The 17,356-nt window shown below is 42.4% G+C and overlaps 1 protein-coding gene across 13 annotated transcripts in view; it reads right to left on the bottom strand.

Annotated features, from left to right (window-relative positions):
- Positions 1-877: 877 nt before the first annotated feature.
- The window catches only part of sgip1a (SH3GL interacting endocytic adaptor 1a), a 51,119-nt gene continuing 34,640 nt past the window's right edge, over positions 878-17,356 (bottom strand). For 6 of the 13 annotated variants that reach the window (XM_077014970.1, XM_077014958.1, XM_077014960.1 and 3 more), the window contains 18 exons: positions 14,558-14,569; positions 14,013-14,037; positions 13,753-13,837; positions 13,307-13,392; positions 12,529-12,615; positions 11,510-11,584; positions 10,521-11,261; positions 9,927-10,045; positions 9,453-9,606; positions 8,392-8,451; positions 6,588-6,647; positions 5,585-5,696; positions 5,189-5,344; positions 4,529-4,661; positions 4,016-4,218; positions 3,725-3,789; positions 3,425-3,589; positions 878-3,334 (listed from right to left, as the gene is read on the bottom strand). In XM_077014970.1, the coding sequence (XP_076871085.1) occupies positions 3,312-3,334; positions 3,425-3,589; positions 3,725-3,789; positions 4,016-4,218; positions 4,529-4,661; positions 5,189-5,344; positions 5,585-5,696; positions 6,588-6,647; positions 8,392-8,451; positions 9,453-9,606; positions 9,927-10,045; positions 10,521-11,261; positions 11,510-11,584; positions 12,529-12,615; positions 13,307-13,392; positions 13,753-13,837; positions 14,013-14,037; positions 14,558-14,569 (2,361 nt within the window). In that variant the 3' untranslated portion in view covers positions 878-3,311. The remainder of the gene's footprint in view (positions 3,335-3,424; positions 3,590-3,724; positions 3,790-4,015; positions 4,219-4,528; positions 4,662-5,188; positions 5,345-5,584; positions 5,697-6,587; positions 6,648-8,391; positions 8,452-9,452; positions 9,607-9,926; positions 10,046-10,520; positions 11,262-11,509; positions 11,585-12,528; positions 12,616-13,306; positions 13,393-13,752; positions 13,838-14,012; positions 14,038-14,557; positions 14,570-17,356) is intronic. The other 7 variants (XM_077014963.1, XM_077014969.1, XM_077014964.1 and 4 more) reach the window with 7 other exon arrangements.

The following is a 17,356-nucleotide window of genomic DNA, read 5'->3' as shown; positions in this document are numbered from 1 at the left end:
GCATCCCAGTGGAAAAGCAGGTATGCTACAGTGAGCTGTGTGTGTGTGTGTGTTTCACAGGGATTTCTAATGGAGAGCAGAGCAGTGCCGAGAGTCTGAATGAGCGAGCGGGATCGAACCTGTCCACACGAGATCTCAACCAAATATGTTGTCGGATGGGCTGTCTAAAGAGTGACCTGGCGTTGCTGTGCTGAGGGCCACATGGACTCACTGTTCCTCTTGCACGATCACTGGGGACTCAGGGATCCTCAAACTAATTTGTATTAGGCCTTTCTTTCTGCTCATGGTATAACAGTTGCAAATCAGTAATAGTGTAGTTGCTAAGGGCGTATAAACAAGCATTATATAGCAAAGGTTGCCTTGTTTGAACGTTTGTTTAAGAAAAAAATTGACCTATTTGATGCCAACAATTTTATGCATTAAAAGATTTTAATTTCAGGACTGTTCATGTTGTTGAAACTGCAAATCTGATTGAAATGTATAGCTTGCATGTTTTGTCTGATAAATACAGTTGCATATTCACAGGCCTGTGCGGTGTTATCTGCTTTATTTGTAAATGGTTGTTTGATTCCAGAATCGTTTCAAATGATCTATAACTTTTCAGGCTGTTATGCACATTAAGTTATGTAAGTCTTAATGTCATACATAAGAAGCCAAATTCCCAGATTCATTTTAAAGGCTGGACTAAAAATGATGTCCACTTGTAACTGGATCACCACTGGCAATGCAGTTTCAGTTCTAGGCCTAATCCCTGTGTAGGCCTAATCCCTGTCTGGATGCTGGTCCAAAAAGTGAGCAAAATTGATGACTTGCACATTCAGTGTGGCCAACCATTTTAAGTAAAGATTAAACATATGCGTAAATACAAGTTCATACATTCCGCTTACGTGTTTTATTGGTTTGGAAAGAGCAAAGTAACTCAGTTCAATGTTAACATCATTTGTACAAACACAGCTTGCACCTGTTGCTGGGAAGAATCTATAATGATCCATCAATACAGTCGCACATGCACACACTCACTCATGCACTTACACATGTACAATCACACACACACACACGATCACACATGATTTCTCTTACACTACCTGGCTAACCAGAGGTGTCAATTCCAGGTTCAGAAAGTAAAAGTCCTCACCAGGATTTTGCTCAAGCTTGCTAGATTTTCTAATTAGTGCAATCCAGGTAAAATTAGTGAAATCAACACAATCCAGGAAGCCTGAGCAAAATTCTGGTGAGGACTTTTACTTTCTGAACCTGGAATTGACACCTCTGTGGCTGACATACAAAGTTCCTTGCCTCATAACATATCCTGGGCAACACTTCACTTTGGACTATGAAGACAAACTGAACTGCTCCATAGAACTGCATTCATGGGATTTTCTTTTAATCAATGGACACTTACAATTTTTATATCTAATGAACTCAGTGCAGTTAGGAAACCAGTGGAGTAAACTGTACGACACAGCGTTAATATCCAGGGTACTGCTCTTCCACCATGGGAATACAACTCTGTACTTCAAAAAGTGACAGTGTTCTCTTTCAACCAGCACAATCTCTGCAACATATACTTTGAGTTATAGTTACTCAATGTTTTTGTTGTTGTCATTGAATATCAGAACATCTGGGAAGTTCAACAGTAGCACAGTGGTATTTTTTTCCACAAGAAACAATAGTTTTTCACTTTATTAGTAGTTTTTAACATTTAAAAAATATGCAGCTTATTCTCTCTTTGAGGACAGTTCTGGAGATACACACACAAATACAAAAAAAAAAAAAAAAAAACAAAACGAAAAGGACAAAAAAGGTAGAAGCAATTTGGTCATCCTCACCCCTCCCCAAAACTTGTCCTTGTAATCTCACAGAGACATTCACCATTTGCAAATTAAATCAGTAACCTTAAGCTTTGGGGCAATTTGGATAGGGGTTCATGCTAAAGACTGTAAATAAAATCCACTGAAGCAAAGAGGTGAGATTCAGATTGCACACATCGGGCTTAATGGTGAAATAGTTTAAACGTCCAAAAGTTGACAATCTATTTTTTACCTAATAGTGCAGATATACATAACACTGCTTTCATAAAGCATGATTTACCCAGGTAGATACTTTATACAGCCTTTTAAAATCCCTATCCATATACAGTTCAAATCTTCTGGTGCACTCGAGTTAAAAAAATTATATTTGAAATAAATTTAAAAATTATACCTCAGCATTATACTGTACACAGTTTACCCAACTACACAGATAACAAAAAAAATCAAATATTTATAACTTTAAGGGTCCTAACCTGTGATACCATTCAAAGTCTATACATATACAGAGTCACAGAGTTTTTGTATATTTTTTTTGTACAACAAATCATCATGAATAAATAAAAATAGAATGATGTATTCAGAAGTCTAACACTGCTGTCTTGGGAACAACAGAAAGGCTATTCAACAATACAAGGAAAAACACCAGACGCCCTTCAAGATATATATTATCCATTTAAAATTACTTTTTTCTCAAGGGAAAAACCTTTTTCATACAATTGCAAGCAGGACATATTTTAAGCTGTGGCTGCCTAAATCTCAGATGAAAAATAAATAAAAAAAATGTATCTAAAATATGACATTACCATAGTGTGTCCACAAAAACCTGATCTTTACATTTACACGTGGGCCATGTCGGACATTACAACTCATCTCTTATTACTCTAGATACCCCATTCAGTTACATTCCAAAAGCTCCACTTATTAACCTGAATGACATACAGTCACTGTGTAACACCACAATATACCGCCCCCTTGTGGCAAAGAGACACGAACAGCCCTCTTTCCTATCCAGTGCCTTTAGGTCTTAGATGAAACATTTCTTCATTAACAGAAAGAGTGTGACTGCTCATGGACTTAATCGATCCTACCTGACATCATCCAGAGCGTCCCGTTCTGGTTAAAATCATTGATTCGTTTTAACACTGATCTATATCACATGTAGCGAGATATTGTGTGTTCAGGCAGCCACAGCCAGTGGGTTGAACATCAAGTTGTTAGTCAGGTGAGAGGCTAACCTTAAGGGAAGCCCGTGCTGTCTAACAGCAATACAGTTCCGAAATGTTTACAGTTTACAAATACGAGAAGTACACCCTAAAACGGTCCACGATTTCTATACGTAACTTATACAATACTGCTGGAGTGTGGGTTCTGCCTGGGTCAGAATCTATACAGAGACTCTCTGCAGGGTCAGGCAGAGACCATTTTGTTCGTCGGTCTTATGTTCAGAGTAGTTTTCATTTAGTCCATAAGAGACACACTCTCTCACGTGGGTCTTTGATGTCAGTTGTCCGCCAAATATTTTCCTAAAAATTAAGCAAACAACAAATAATCATCCTATGACTTCCCGGTAGAATACACCAGCACCGTTTTACATCTGGGCCATTTTCACTCACCTGCAGCGAATCTCTTCTTGATGAGGGAGAATCGGTAGCCGGGGCAAGCCAGCTTGATGTCGCAGCCCGACAAGGTGCTGCCCTCACTGGTGAACTGCACAGCCAGAGCTGCGGGCTTACTGGGCCCCTCCGTCAGCTGGAAGCGTGCCAGCAAGGAACCCACCCCTGAAGGCCATCACAGAGCACGCCGGCCATACACACAGACAAGCACCCATGGGTAAGGGGTCTATCACAGAAGGATCTAATAAATTAAAGTAAGTGAAACTGGATTTAAGCACTTAAAAAGTTTGAGTTTTATACCTCCGTTTTCAGACTTTTGGGAGATATCCGGAATCTTCCACAGGATTCTCTGCTGCTCTGCGTTCCTTTATAGATCAAAAGAAGAAAACATCATCCGTCAGAATCAGGGCATCTCCACGCAGCTTCTGTTCCAGCTGCCGCCGTCAAACAGCTCAACGCTCAAGTCTCCAGCACCTTGCAATGCACCACATCCACATTAAATGCTACACTATACATATTAACTATATTAAGACCACAGTGCACTAGCTACCCTATGGGAACTTCAGCAAATTGCAGTTCTAGCTCCCTCACCAGGCAGCCGGTGGAAGTACAGCCTGAAGTTTGCTGACCCCTCCATCCACAGGGACAAGGAACTGGACATTATTGAGGGCTACTGGCGTGGTCATGGCACTGCCAGTGTATTTGTAGTCTATCCTCAGATCAGTGCTGGTGGGCTCACACCTCCAGTTCACGGCCAAATTGAGAGGAGCTGACTGTGGACCAGGAGCCGAAACCTAATGAATATGCACACGCGCACACACACATACACACACACGTCCAGATATATGGCATATTACAGATATATGCCATATATATATATATATATATATATATATATATATATATATATATATATATATATATATAAAATACACATCTACAACGCATATACATCTTTTAATCTATTTTTAATATATTGTCCATGCTGCTTTCCCCCATTTTACCTGATTAATAACCGAGTCTTCATTTGCCCATTCAACACACATCTTAACTACACATTATGAAAGTCCAACCATCATTATTTTCCAGTATGTCAGTTCTTACCTGATATTTCAGCATGTCTACATTGTAGTACGTGGCCTGAGGTTTCTGTTCAGACACCTTCTTTAAGTGAGCCATGAGGTTTGGCATGTTCACCCAGAATTCCTTGCAGCTGGGCTTGGACTGTGTGGTGTCACTAGAGGATTAATGAGAGGAGGTTGTTATGGGAGTGAGTCTTGCGCGAGGCTTAAGACTAAACCCATGGCCAAATCTAAAGCAGGTCAGATCAGCTTTGCTCAGGGTCGCTTCTGGTCCAGAGAGATGCTGGCAATGACGAGACAGTGGGAGTGATGAACTCACTGTTGACTTGGTTATGTGTGAGTCACCATCAGCTGACTCAGGGATCTGACACCAGACCAAGGGCAAAACAGCCTTCTCAGCTACAATTCTCTAGCTAGAAAACACAGCTAAAGGCTGGTCTGAATATAACTGGGATTTATTGGGAGATAAGACTGTTGTAGACAAAAGAAATATAGTAAATGATGCAAATAAAGCATTAAGCAAAAAGTAGGCCCACCATGACAAATGTTCCATGATTATGGCTTTGGGTAAAGTCAGTGTGGAATGTGAATGAAGTCTCCAATTGTTCACAAAGGGCGGGTAAAGTGCTGTGCTCTAGTCCTGTCTGAGCTGGGGTAGAGTGCCATTAGAAGGGTTATTTACCAGCACAGTAACTGGGGGTTAGGAAGGACGTGTTCCAGGCTGCTGCAGTTGGTTATGCTGAAGGTTAGCACTGCAGGCGATGGGTTATTGGCAAAGTGTCTGGTGATGCCAGCCGGGAAAGACAACACCATCTCCCCTGTGATCTTCACCACACACCTTTGAGATAGATACTGGGGTTAGACCAAATACCAGCAGCAGCTAACGGACTAAAGAAGGCCTTTGAAGAGTTGGAAATTCACAAAATTCTAATTTTCAAGTGTTCAAAATTAAACTTGTGGTCACAACATTAACAATGTATTGCATGATAAGCAAAGCAATATTGGTATTCTTTTGTATATAGGTATTCTTTTTAAACCAAGCACACACAAGTGAGCTGCTAGCTTCATTCAGACATACATGCTGGGGTCAGTGCCTTTGAAGTAAGCGTTGACCGTCTCAGTGAAGGCTGCAGCCACTGGGAGTGTGTCCTGGGCTCCCATTGTGAGGGGACTGGGACCTCGAGAGCAGCCTAGAACACACACACACACACACACACACACACACACACACACACGACTTACATTAAACAAGTTTTAATGAAGCCCCGAATGAGGAAACCAGCAATGCAGAAACCATTTCTGTCTAGAACGTGACCCTGGTTCATTCTAGATAAGTATCAGTAGAACATGGCAAGTAACACTGCAAGAAATTAAGTGGAAAAAAAAGGAAAACAAAATGACAGGAAATCAGACAGGTGATCAGACACACAGTACATTTACGACACCAGTGAACACAATGCATATTCTCTCCAGTGTTTTTCAACAGTCAGAACCAAAAGCCTCTAAAACCTACAACTGTCAAATATCCATTTAAAGCAAAAGAAATGAGAAAGCCTTGGGCTTCACTTTTCTGCCAAAAGATTCCTAACAGAGTGTCATCTTAACATAATTCCACGTGCAGCATCAAATAAGTAGCTTAAAAGCAGCAAACACAGTCCAAAAACTCAACAACAAAACACATGAAAAGTTGGTAAGGTGTGAAAAGAAAAGAATGAAACAGGAAGTTCAGACACATGCAGTTGATGCTGAGCTGCTGTGTCACAGACAAAAGAACCAAAATCAAACAATTAAAAGAGCCACAAAAAAAAAAAGACATAAAATCAGATTCGTGACAAGAAAACGAAGATGATGGTTCTGAAAGAAGACTGCCGCGCTCTGTGGACAGATGTGTGCCGTGATGCTGAAACCAGCAGGAGCAACAGGGAGCAAACACTGACTTTGGTGCGGAGAGACTTAGCATCGCTACGGGCGGAGGACCCAGCGGGGAGCAAGACCGAGAGAGATGTGGATGAGAAAAGGGGAGAGACAGATGAGACTTGAGTGTGCACACGCTACGTCTTCGGGTAGAAAGCCCGACTTACCTTCAAATGTTAAATAAAACTTGCCTCTGTCAAACCATACGAGGGAGGGCTGGTCTGTCTCTGTGTTGAGGGGGGGCGCAGAAGGGTGGGGAGGCGTGAGGAGGGAGGTGGGGAGAAGGGGAAACAAGGACAGTAGCGTGAATCACACACACGTCTATTAAATGTCACGGGGGAGGGGCGTGGCTAGGACATAGGTCAAAGGGTAACGTGGCAGGCAGCCTGTGCTTCTGGTGTGGAACTCTAGAATTCATAAACCCTTTATGCATTCTACATAGGGCATAATAAGGTAATTCAAACTTTAAGTATCCATAAAAAAGAAATTGTTCTTGGCAATGCTGGAGTGAGTCAAGGCTGTGGAACTGGCTATGACATGATGGACATAGTGTAAATAACCTAGAGCGCACTGTGTAGCATTTGGCAAGAGGGAGAGAACGGTTGGCCCTGTGGTGCATGCTGGGATGTGGCTATGGATGACTCTAAGGCAGGGAGCATAAAAGGCAGGCAGCAGGGAGCCCTGCAGGGCCATCAGAGATATCCAAACACAGGCCAGCCCAAATATACGGGCTGCTCGAGATTCTTAATCAGTTTAATGAACACACCAACATCTAGATCACATGATGTCGCAATATTCATATCTAAACTATATTATAAATACACCAGGGGTGAAGTCTGTATGAATTTCTGCAATCTTTCAAAAAAAAAAAATACAGCTGGTGACATTTATTGATTTAAAGATTTTACATAATATTTTGCTTAGTCATGTGATACACATTTCTGGACCTGACAGAATGGGAGCAGTCGCAGTATGGCGACAGCAGGGGGCAGTAATGAGTGAGAAGGATCTGTGCACTATGGGGGGCTTTTCCTTTCAATGTGAAGGTGTGACATCAGTCTGGTGAGAAAGACCTATAATGCCCATGAGATGTGTGAAGGGGATATTTTAAGCATTTGTCACTGTGTAGGAAACCTGTTAAATTGATAGTAGACACTGGGATTTTTTAAAAAGTGGTATTAAGTTTTAATGTCTGAGGCATGAAGATGCTTGATTTGCTTCTTATACAAAATGTAATCTACATGCTTAGAAGTCAGACAAGAATTTAGAACAGGTCAAATGTTGCACTTGAAGAAGAGGGAACGGAAAGAATACTGATCAGTGCTGCAGCCGTCTGGGCTTCTCTCCAGACCCGACTTCAAACACACAGAGGCTGTGTGTGTGTGTGTGTGTGTCTGATGGCCTGCGTCAGGTCCTAATGGAAGGACTGTGAGACAGATGCTCTTCAGACACTCTGCGTCCAGACACTTTAACGCATGGTGCCATCACGGCACAGGGAGGCTTTGTCATGGCAACAGGGTGATGGGCCGGGGTAGGGAGTATACGTAGTACCTTTGTAAGCAAATGGGCTGATTATGAAGCAATGGGGGTGGAGTTTGTGGGGGGAGGGGCATGTTGCACATTGCTTTTGGCTTCTGCGATGTGTGTGGTTATGGATGTGTAATGTAACATATGGATGTGAACACCTGATTCAATTTCCTCTGCCTGGTTGCAAAGAATGTGCAGAAAAGTGATACAGGAGATCGAATATACAGTAATGAACTGAAGATTGCTCAGAGATGAGGCTAATACCATGCATGTGTGATCAGTTGGCTTACTTGTTTATTTAGTGGACATACTAAAGAAACTCTAATGAGGTACTTATGCCTTCCAAAGCAAAGGCACTGTACATAACACAGGCTTTTCAAAGCTGCTGGTTTGAATCAGTGTCATCCATGTCATCCACCACATCAGGAAGGTCCCATACCGTACCTGATAGCAGATCATCTTGCCTCTCAAAGCTGGGCAGTTTTTCTACAAAAACGTCGTCATCTGACACCGGACAAAAACGGCAGCCCAAAAGACAGGACAAGAAAGACAACAAAACAAAAACAAACGTAAAAGCAATTCAAATTAAACAACAAAGGCTTCAAAGAAAAGAAAAAGCACAGTCAACAAACTCAAGACAAGGTCACGCTACAAAGACACACAGCAAATGATGAGTGGAAGAGAAAAAAAAAGAAAAAAAAGACAAAAAAATACAAATGGACTGAACGGCAAGAGCACCAGGTGCACTGAAAACCCTCAGGTGCTGATAACCCTCAAGGACTGAAATACCTCATGTACTGAAATCCCTCACGTACTGAAATACCCCAAGTAGAACTCTGAGTTTGCAAATATTTTACACAGAGACCTGTGGTAGCAAAAACCACACCAGTCTAACATGTAAATCTAAAATGGCAGATAAAGAAAACATTTATATTGCATTTTTTTTTATTTTAATAAGGGAATGTAACAAACACAAGGCTGGCAAACTCTTCAAGATGTCATTTTTGCAGACATGCACTGCAATACCGCAATATTACTTTGAAACTGGATAAGAAACCTCAGAAAATCTACTAATCTATACTGAGCTCTTTAATATGGAGAACAATTTTACATGTCTTTACACCTCCCTGAACATGAATAGCTTTCTATAAGTCCTCAACAATTTCAGTACAATCATGATACAATATGTGACAAAGCCAACCTTCCTAAAGCCTTCAAAAGTCCTTTAAAGGCATGGTAGGCGTAGAAAAGTTATGCTATTTGGTTTTGCCCTATGTTTAAATATTAAGACTACACATTCAGACAACATTGATATCTACAGAGACCGTTATATGGTCCCTACATGTAGCACAGTCAGAAACGTGGTCTGAGCCCCGACAGAACAAAACACTGCTCCAGAATCAAGACACGCGCCACAATGGGGCTTCTAAACCAAACCGGGCTTCTGCAAACACAGCCGAGAAAACACAGCACAGAAGGAAGAAGGGTGGGAAATGGAATCACACCTGACACAGACACGGAGAGCTCTTTACCGACGGTGGGTGTGGTGGCAGCACTGAGTGAGTTGGTGGAGGAGATGGAGGAGGTGCTCTCTGCCCGCGCCAGTGGTGCCATGGGTGGAGGGCTGGATGAGTGGACTGGGGGGCTGAAAGACCGATTCTGGGGGGAGGAGGGGGGGGGGGCAGGGAACCAGGAGGGGGGGGAGAGGGATACAGGTTAATGTAAATCAAACCAAACAGAGCAAAGGTCTTGATCAAGGGTTTGAAGCTAGTGCTTTCAAAATTGTGCCCTGTACTGACAACAAATGCAGTAACCTATAGCTTTAGGGAATGTACGTGTAAAGAAAGTCAGGAACACTAAAAAGACGTCTTGTATTTCATTCATAAAATGTAAACTATTGGAGGACTAGGCAGGTCTGGGGACGAACTGAGCAGCAGTGGTTGTGTCAGTGAGTGCAGAGTTTCTGAGTGGGCACATACCATGTCCCCTACACTCGATTTCCCTGCAGCCATTTTGGGACGGGAGGGTGGTCGTGGCGGGGGAGGGGGAGGGCTGCCAGAGGCCAATGGTGTTGCGGGACGTACAGGGGAGGAGGAGCCTGTGGATCAAGGGAATTTCATAAAAACAACATTCTGCAAGGAAGGAAATACATCATGCATCAAAGCCATTTGTGAGCCATTAGAGCTTAAACAAACTTGGCAGAAACACAAACATTTTGGAGTGCCATGACCTGGAATGACCCTGCAGTTCCTTTATTAAGGATCAGCTCAGAAAGAGGCTTGACTTCACATTTAGCATGCTCATTTAATCTTCCATTACGTAACAGATCATGGATCAACAGCTCATGTAATGGGGAAATAGCAACCATTTTTTAAAAATCCCTACATGTGTTTCCCACCATGTCATTATGTTCACGAATTTCCAAAATAAAAAGTCCTCAGTGACTTTAAAACAATAAAAAGACAACTTGCATTTAGAGATGTGTTTGTTATAATCTTGTCTTTAAGGTGGTGGATCATGGTTAAAGGACACTGCTGGTACCAAGGCCCCTAAATTGAATCCTTTGGACTCACCGCTGCCACTGCCTCCACTGCCGGCTCCAGGGATGGGCCCTGGGGATGATACCACTGCCCTGTATGTGGGGGGTGGAGGAGGTGGTGGTGTTGATCGTGGGCCTTGACCAGTTTCTTTGGGCGAAGAACTGCATTCAGCCAAGTCCTCTTTTGGACTGACCTCTTCAGCTGTCTTCTTGTTTTCCTGATTAAAGACCAATGGTGGGGGGATTGTACGCGTATGTGTCTCCAAAGCACTAGGTGGAGTAGTGACTGAGCCACACTCTGCCTCGCCGGTGGAGATGGGTGTTGCTGATTCAGCGTGAGGCATGATGGCCTCATCGGGTGGAGGCGGGGCCTCTTCATCTGGAGGTGGTGGAACTGTTGGGGGAGAAGTGGTTTCTTTGGATGGTAGAGAAGCTGTTGGAGGAGTGGGGATGGTTTCTCTTGGTGGTTCCGTTGTTGGAAGAGGAGGGGCCGGCTCTTCGTGGGGAGGTGGAGATTTAGGTAATGGTGGAGGTGGATCTTCTGGCGGTGGTGAGGATTTTGGTAATGGTGGAGGTGGATCTGCTGGAGGAGGAGCAGCTGTGAGGGGTTGTGGGGCAGGCTCGACTGGAGGGGGCAGTTTTTCAGGAGACTGGTCAGCAAAGCAGACCCATTTGTCTGCGGTAATGTCACCAGGTTTCAGGGAGTCCCCTGGGCCAAAGATGTTGTCCAGATCCACTATGGAGGGTCTGTCTGAACCATCCTCCTCTTTCCCATCTGCATTAACCATTGCGTAGGAAATACACAGAAGATACATTTTAGGGGCCACAATTTTAAGAGAGCAGGAGATACAGAGAAGACAAAGAGACGAGCAGACAAAACATCAGAAAACAAAGACAACCATAAATAGAACCATGCCAGAAAAATCGGAAAAATATGCGCTCATGACCTCATTTTAATGCACAAGACAGAGATGGACTGGGGGCCACATACGGTTTGGGGAAGCTCTGGGTGGAGGATCTTACCAGCCAAATCTGCAGGTGGAGAATTGCTCGGAGGGGAGGAAGTCGGCACATTCTTGGGTGGAAGTGGAGGTAGCGCTGTAATGACATCAGGGCAGCTAAGGCAAGCGTTCTCAATCGCCCCCTGGTGGTTGCATACTATGCCTTCACTTTGCTAACTCAGAAAAAACAGGACCGTTTCCATGCCCCAAGCACCATGCATAGGCAAGGTCTTATATTTAGTAGATGCAAGATCAAGCTGGGAAGGGCTGGACGTGGGATGGCTCATTCAGGGAGGAAGACAACACTTCACATTCTGTGGCCCACCAATTCAACATTTTAATCATAGTATAACTTTGGGTGTACGCATTTCATATGAACAACTTTGTGAGAAATGTGTAGAATCTCAATTATCAATCACAACCTCATTCTGAATGGTCCTCAAATTTTTTATCCCATTTTCTCTAGTTTTTAAAGTGTGGATAATACAGTCTTTTCATACAGTGTGAAACTCAAATAAGATATTTTTGGCCTGTGTAATTTCAACTCCTCATAGACAATTACACAGTCAGACAAAGTGTAAGAACCATACTTACACTTACACATTCATGAAATCAGCCCGTATATTATGTAACCAGCTATGACTATGCAAAGGTTAAACTGTTCATACTTGTATCATAGCTGTAGTACAAAATACTGTATAGGCTTGACCAGATACAATAATGACGATGGCTAATTTAAGAAAGGTATTAAAAAAACATGCTGAATTTTACATAGACTATAAAAGAGGCCACATCAAGTAAACTGTCATCAGACTGCCACAGGCTTAACTGGATGACTTCAGGGATGAGAGTTGCGTTGGTTTTCCTGGCTAATGATTTGTGAAATTAGTGGGTTAATGGAGTCTGGGGAAAGAGGAAAGTTAATGAGAAACACATTCTCGGATGACTTTTTTCACACAAACGACCACTTGGAGAATGGGGTACTGAGGGGAGTTCATGATCCTTGATGGAAGGTTGCTGGTGCCACAATCAGAGACTTACTTCCTGAAGGGAAAGGTCTTCCCAGAGAAGATTCTGGGTTTGGCTCACGCAAGGGTGCACCCCAAACCTCAGGTTCCTCTATCAGCACTAGTGTTTGGAAGATGGCACAACACACAGCCAGTGGAGAGCAGCGTCAGCCAAACTCAGACACGATGAAGTTGCCCTTCACAGTTTGTCACTTCTGCCAGTCTAACCCAAAGCATTCATAAGAATTTTCTCTCCAACCAGAACAAAGTGTCTCATGTCAAACACAAATTTGTGAGAAAAAGAATAAATCAGAAGAAGTGAAGACTTAATCAGACTAAAAATCTATCACGATGCACAATCTGTACCTCTATATCTGCATCTCTAATGGCAATATAAATTTTTATGGATTCTGTGCTAAACAACTGAGGTGTTGGATGATGCAAACACAGGAACAGGAATATAATAATAATAATAATAAACAATAGAAGGATATCAACCTGTATAGGACAGCTCTGAAAATAGTTGAATGAGTTACAGTCACTTCAGTAAAAACCCGCTTATGATTTTGCACTCTGTGAATTATTATAAGACACACATGTCCATGACATTAATGCAAGAATCTTAACCCCGCTGAACAGGGGGAGGTGAAGGGGGAGACTACTGTGGAGGAGCTTTGGAGGGTTTGCACCACAGTGGGGTAACATTACACACCCCCGTGCTCCATCAGACGCACCTTACATGAGTCTATTCTACCCCAGTCCTGTCAGAACACTCTGTTGCCGGCGTGAACGGGGCAGACTGAGCTATGTACCTTCAGTCTTCTGCTCATCAAAAGCTGTCTCCAGCGGCGGGCCGAACAAGGCGGCTGCATCCTCTGCCACTGGAGATTTCTTAGTGCTGAAATGAGAGGGAGCAGAGATGTTTGAGTCATACACATGCACCATCTCCATGGCCGAGACTCTGTCTTTCCACCTAGTTCTTCTTTATGACACACAGAGCAGTAACACAAGAAATCAACAAGGCTTTAATGTATTTTAATGCGATGAAAAATGCCATCCACCTGGACACACCTGCACCAAAGATTTCAGCACCAACAACTCCCTCTTGTGGAGAATTAAATTTTTACTCTAAATGTGAGTGAGTGAGCAAGCAGGTGAATGCGTGAGTGAGAGTGTGAGCAAGTTACAAAACAGGTGTATATGGTGCTTTGCGTCAAAAAAGACAATGTATAACCCATATACATAGTGTGTGTACCACCTGGATGGTGCAGGTGCAGGTGTGGGTGAGGGCACAGAGGCTTGAGTAGCTGGAATAGAACGTCTTGGTCTTGCGATTTCATCACCTAAAAACAACAAAATACAAGATACAACAAATCATTTAGATCAAGCATAACACACACACCTATATTTACAATCTGAAGCCAATACTGTTAATGTATTTTACTTCACAGATACTCTTGCACTTAAAGACCACATTGTAAAAATTAAGCCACTTAGATTTTTAGAATTTGTACTCACCAGGATTATTTCTTTTTGCCAGACCCTGAAATAAAACAATATTCAATGCTTCATAAATCATCATCATCATCATCATCAATCATTATTATTCGTGTTTCTTTTCATCATAAACAGCTGCCCAAACTGTGAAATGTTTGATGCAAACAGTCCTTTCTCTTAGAGTTTGGCCATAGTAGGTCCTCATTCAGTGAAAAGGCTACGCCGTATAGTGGAGGTAAGCGGTTTTATGAATTTTGCGTTCATAGGGCTGCCCTAGTCTTTACAGGGCAGCTGGAGCCCTGACGTTACAGCACAGCAGTGCATTGAACTTGATGTACAGTTCTGCTGTCACACGTGTGGACAAAGTCTCAAATCGTGACATCAGCTGTCGAAACATCATCAACTGCTGCATTTGCATCACAATATTCAATCATTAACGGAAAAAGATAAGCTGCAAAAGCATCACGCGACCTTTGCAACAAGACCTGATCGTGACGTTTTCTGGCTATTCTGAGACTACAGAGAACACAGAACAAAGAGGCAGGAGGATCAGACACTGTACTTACCGGACTGCGTCTCTGAGAGCAGCAAGAAGGGAGAGAGAAGAGACACCTGGTCAGAAAGTGACAAATCAGTGATGTGGACATTTATCAAACCCCTGATCTTACAGCCCAGTGCAGCGTTCCCCACAAAACTAATGGCAGTGTACTAAAATTCCCCAGACCACTTCCAAGAAACATCAGATCTGAATTATATAATAGATACAGTTTGGTTATATTCATAAATAATTTGTGTATTTTCACCCCAAATGGCACACCCATAAAGGTGAGGAGTATAAGTTTTCAGAAGAAGGTAGGTTCACATTCAGAGATCCCAGTGATACAAAGTTTGTTATAAAAGGATCATAATAAACATATATCATATTCTACATTACTACAATAGGCCTGTTCATTAGACCTCAAATCAATGCTTTAATGACATTAGTGTATTGAAGTTCTTAATTAATTATATTTTTGAATGCAATATACTGGTGAGAAAAATAATCTGTTGAATGAAGTTTTTGTAGTTTCTCCTACACTAGTCTCTTCTGTGTATTGTTAGGAATATGCAATAATCCCTTTAAAATGTAGCTAGAAGATTTTAATATTGCAATTTTCCAATATGAACTATGGAAGACCTTGCAAAGAAAACAGATTATATGAACTATTTCCAGTCAGGTAGTTGAAGATAGTTGAAGGAAAGGTGAGGGTGAAAGGTGACAGACCTTTATATCAAGCATAAGTAACACTACCTAAACCACAGGAAAAGAACACATCCACAGATGAGGACCTGTAACCTGTTTACCCATATTATTACCCATAAGTCTTTCACCCATATTCCCATGTCTGTGCATATGGCAATGCTAGGTTTTCAATGTCCAGCCGGAGGGAAATTCTAGGACTAGGATTAGGAATTCTAGGAGAACGAAGCTGTTTGCAACAATGTACCAGAGGCAATCCTATTGGGTAGAGGGTGTGGTCACTGTATGTGTGTCAGCCAATCTCAGCTCAGAGCTGCTGAGCAGGAAGAGAGGTCTGCAATTTAAAGCTTTAACAAGCTAGGCTGGGTTTCAGCCTGCCCACTCAGTACTTTCAGGAATAGCATTTTGTAGGAAGCAGAACAGGACCATGGGTTTGGATTTAGAAACGGAAATGACAGATTACAGATACAGCCACTCCATTCATGAAGATATACCATCAGAGTTTTAGACAGTAAAATTTGAAACTTGATTATAACAGTGTTATCTAGTTGCTCAATCTGAAACGTAGCATGCCACATGTCCCAACAGCGGCAGAAACACACCCATGCACAGAGAGTGTATACTAAAGAAGGGTTATGACAAATACTAATTCTATTACACTGATTATCCAAACTCAAAGTGCTTCACTTATACTAGTGTAGGAATGGGAGCATACAACACTCCCAAGCAGGGAGCTAAAGAGGGAGGTGAAGAGCTTACCAGACTACTCTTCTGTGGAGGCCAGCATTAGAGAGAGGAAAGGCAGACAGAGAGGGTGTTTGTACTATAAGCATTGACAAACATTGGCATGATCATGACGGTAGTTGACTGTTGGTGAATGGGCCTCTGAGTTTGGTTCAACTCAAACCCGATGGATTCAATCCCGCGTTTTACTGCTTCCTCGGATACTTTCCTTTCACAAACCACCAGAAACTGGGAGAGGGTTAATGTATCAACGTCCCCGAGTGCGGACGCACGCCCCAAGCGGGCAGCCGTTCCAGCGTGCATTCACGTGTACGGATAAATAACAAAAAGCGTTCTAGCTCCCACCCACCAACCCCAATGTTACAAAATGGAAGTGACTGCAAAATGTGAAGACTGCATGGGCCAATGACCATAAATAAAAGCCCCCAAAGAAGAGCAGGCCTTATCAATAAAACACAAACGTCTTCTGCAACCCGGCACCCGGCTTGCTCGAGTGCTATAATGGGAAAGCCCTGGCCATCGTGTCATGTTTCAGCTGAAAAGCAAGGCCAGTCCCTTGGTCTCGGGCTCAGTGTACTGGCACGGGAGCTCGTCTCAGTTGACTGTGGTAGTGGCGTGTGCTCGAGAGAACACAACAGCCCACACAAATCCCCAGTGTGCTCCCAACCAGGGCGTCAACGTTAGACGGAAGGAGGGAGCGAGGTCTGCATTGTTTAGTTCATCAGGCCCGTTAACCTTTGGTCCCTTTCGCAGTCTTCCCAATGGATTTTATGCGCAATCCATCACCATGGTTACAAGTGTAAGTGTAGGTTGCTATGATACAGATGAGCGTGTGAGTCGTGCTTCATTCAGGGAGCATGCGGAATGCCGAGAGTTCCAGAGCCGAGAAACTCAGCGTGGGGAATTTTCGGCCCTCACACAAAGTGCCACAATGTCTGTTTCTTTCTTTGTCCGTTTGTTTGCTTGTTTGTTTTGGTTTATTCTTTTATACATTGAACAGCACAAATATACACAAATACCAAAATGCTTGTATTTAAAGAACATTTTTTAGTGCACATGTTTACATTTTAATGAGAATAGAGGCCAAAACCTGAATGGTTATTCATATTCCTATATATATATATATATATATATATATATATATATATATATATATATATATATATATATATAGGAATATGAATAACCATTCAGGTTTTGGCCTCTATTCTCATTAAAATGTAAACATGTGCACTAAAAAAATGTATATATATATATATAAATAAAACAGAGAAATAATATATATTATGTATTATATTCATTATATATTATTATACAGCTAAGGGAAATTCTATTGGAAAAAATAGACTTTTATATAGCGAATGTGTTTATGTGTACGTGT

The sequence above is a fragment of the Brachyhypopomus gauderio genome, chromosome 8 (assembly GCF_052324685.1).
Source record: "Brachyhypopomus gauderio isolate BG-103 chromosome 8, BGAUD_0.2, whole genome shotgun sequence".
NCBI classification, from domain to species: Eukaryota; Metazoa; Chordata; class Actinopteri; order Gymnotiformes; family Hypopomidae; genus Brachyhypopomus; species Brachyhypopomus gauderio.
This window is presented reverse-complemented; position numbering and strand designations above follow the sequence as displayed.